Raw genomic sequence first — 1,914 nt, 5'->3', positions numbered from 1 at the left:
TGACTTGTTGCTCCTTTCCCCAAGACAAGAAGAAAACCCTCCCGCCACGTCCCCGCTGCACCCGAAGGCCATGGGTGCCCCTCCTGTTGTTGTTGTCCGGGGCATGGAGGAAACGGTGGCTGGCGGGTGAGGGAGTGGTGGTGGGTGGGTGGGGAAAAGAGGGCGGCCCGGGAAGGAGAGGTCACCACCACTCGCTCGCCCGCTCCCCCGCCACCTTGGCGCGCGCCGTGAAGGCAGGCGCTGCCATCAGCGAGGGGCCTTGAGGTGGGAGTACTGGTGCCTACGGAGATTGTCCAATCGGTTGTAGGTTCGGGAGCAGACTTCGCAGCGGTAGGGTTTGTTGCCGGTGTGGATGGTCTGGTGCGCCCGCAGTGCCGGGCCAGCGGCGAAAGATTTCTGGCACACCGGGCAGGAGAAGGGCCTTTCCCGGTGGGCACCGGTGGACGGTGACGGCTGTGGTGGCGGCGCCGGGGGGCAACGAGAGGGGGCGACGCTCTGACCAGGCGGTGGTGGAGAGCTGGGTGCTGGGGGGCTGCCGGGGCTCCGCGCACCGTGCGCCATCTGGTGGTCGGTCAGGGCGCAGGAATCCGCAAAGCTCTCCTCGCACAGGTCGCAGCGGAAGGGGCGCTCCCAGGCATGCAGGAGGCGGTGCTCCTCCAGGGCGGAGGGGCTGCCGAAGGTGGCGCGGCACTGTGGGCACGGGTGGACGGAGCCGGCGCCCTCCTCCTCCTCTCCTACCCCCTCCTCCTCGCCGCCGCGGCCTGGCTGGGGCTCATCAAGGGTGAAAGGGCGCCCCCAGGTGTGCAGGAGGCGGTGGGTCTGCAGCGACAGGGCATCGGCACAGTCCTCACCGCAAGCCTCGCACCCCAGGGGGAGCTGAGGCGCGGGGTCCCGGCGCTGGAGGACGAGGACTGGGGAGGGAGGACGGGCTGGGGAGCAGGGAGGGGAGGTGGCGGGCGGGGCGGGGGACGGGGAGGCGGGGGGTGAGGAGGCGGTGGAGGAAGGGAGTGGGGGTCGGGCACCCGCCCGCCCGTCTCCGTCCCCGCGCCAGCGGAACGGCCAACTGCACCGGTGCTCGCTGAGCTGTGCGGCCCCCCCAAAAGACTCGCCACACGCCCCGCAGCCGTAGCCCCTTCGCTGGGTGGCATCCGGGTGCCGGGATGCCCGGTGGGCACGCAGCGAGGCTGACGATGGGAAGCCCTCGCCGCACAGGGTGCAGCGGAAGGGGCGCTCACCCAGGTGGACCCTCTGGTGTCGCCGCAAGTTGTCCAGCCGGTTGTAGCTCTTGGGGCACGCGTCGCAGCGGAAGCATCGTTCCCCCGGGCGGGCGGAGAGCCGGGCCCCCCGGGGGACAGGAGGGGGGCCAGGGGAAGCCCAGCCGTGCCCGGCGCCGCCCGCTCCACCCGGCGCGGCACACCGGTGTTTCCTCAGTGAGACGGCCTGGCTGAAGCCCTTGCCGCACAGGAGGCAGCGGAAGGGCTTGTCGGCACCCGCGGCAGGGCACCGGTGGGCAGAGAGGGCCAGGGGGCCCTCCAGGCTCTGGCCGCAGCTGGCGCACTGGTAACCGGCTTCCGCATGGACGAGCTGGTGAGCTGCGAGGGAGGAGGAGTCATCGAATATCTCCCTGCACTCAGGACACTGGTAGGAGACGTCTACGTGGGTCAGGCGGTGAGTTTGGAGCGAGGAAGAGTCATCGAAGATCTCTCTGCACTCAGGACATTGGTAGGAGACGTCTATGTGGGTCAGGCGGTGGGTTTGGAGCGAGGATGAGTCATCGAAGATCTCTCTGCACTCAGGACACTGGTAGGATATGTCTACATGGGTCAGGCGGTGAGTTTGGAGCGAGGAAGAGTCATCGAATATCTCCCTGCACTCAGGACACTGGTAGGAGGTGTCTATGTGGGTCAGGCGGTG

At 69.0% G+C, this 1,914-nt stretch overlaps 1 protein-coding gene across 1 annotated transcript in view; it reads right to left on the bottom strand.

Annotated features, from left to right (window-relative positions):
- Positions 1-246: 246 nt before the first annotated feature.
- LOC125488371 (zinc finger protein 91-like) overlaps positions 247-1,914 on the bottom strand; it is a gene marked incomplete at its 5' end in the record, with an annotated part of 28,364 nt that continues 26,696 nt past the window's right edge. Inside the window, one exon of the mRNA XM_048621370.1 lies at positions 247-1,895. Coding sequence (XP_048477327.1) covers positions 247-1,895 — 1,649 coding nt within the window. The remainder of the gene's footprint in view (positions 1,896-1,914) is intronic.

The sequence above is a fragment of the Rhincodon typus genome, unplaced genomic scaffold, assembly GCF_021869965.1.
Source record: "Rhincodon typus isolate 14 unplaced genomic scaffold, sRhiTyp1.1 hic_rhity00000585, whole genome shotgun sequence".
NCBI lineage: Eukaryota > Metazoa > Chordata > Chondrichthyes > Orectolobiformes > Rhincodontidae > Rhincodon > Rhincodon typus.
This window is presented reverse-complemented; position numbering and strand designations above follow the sequence as displayed.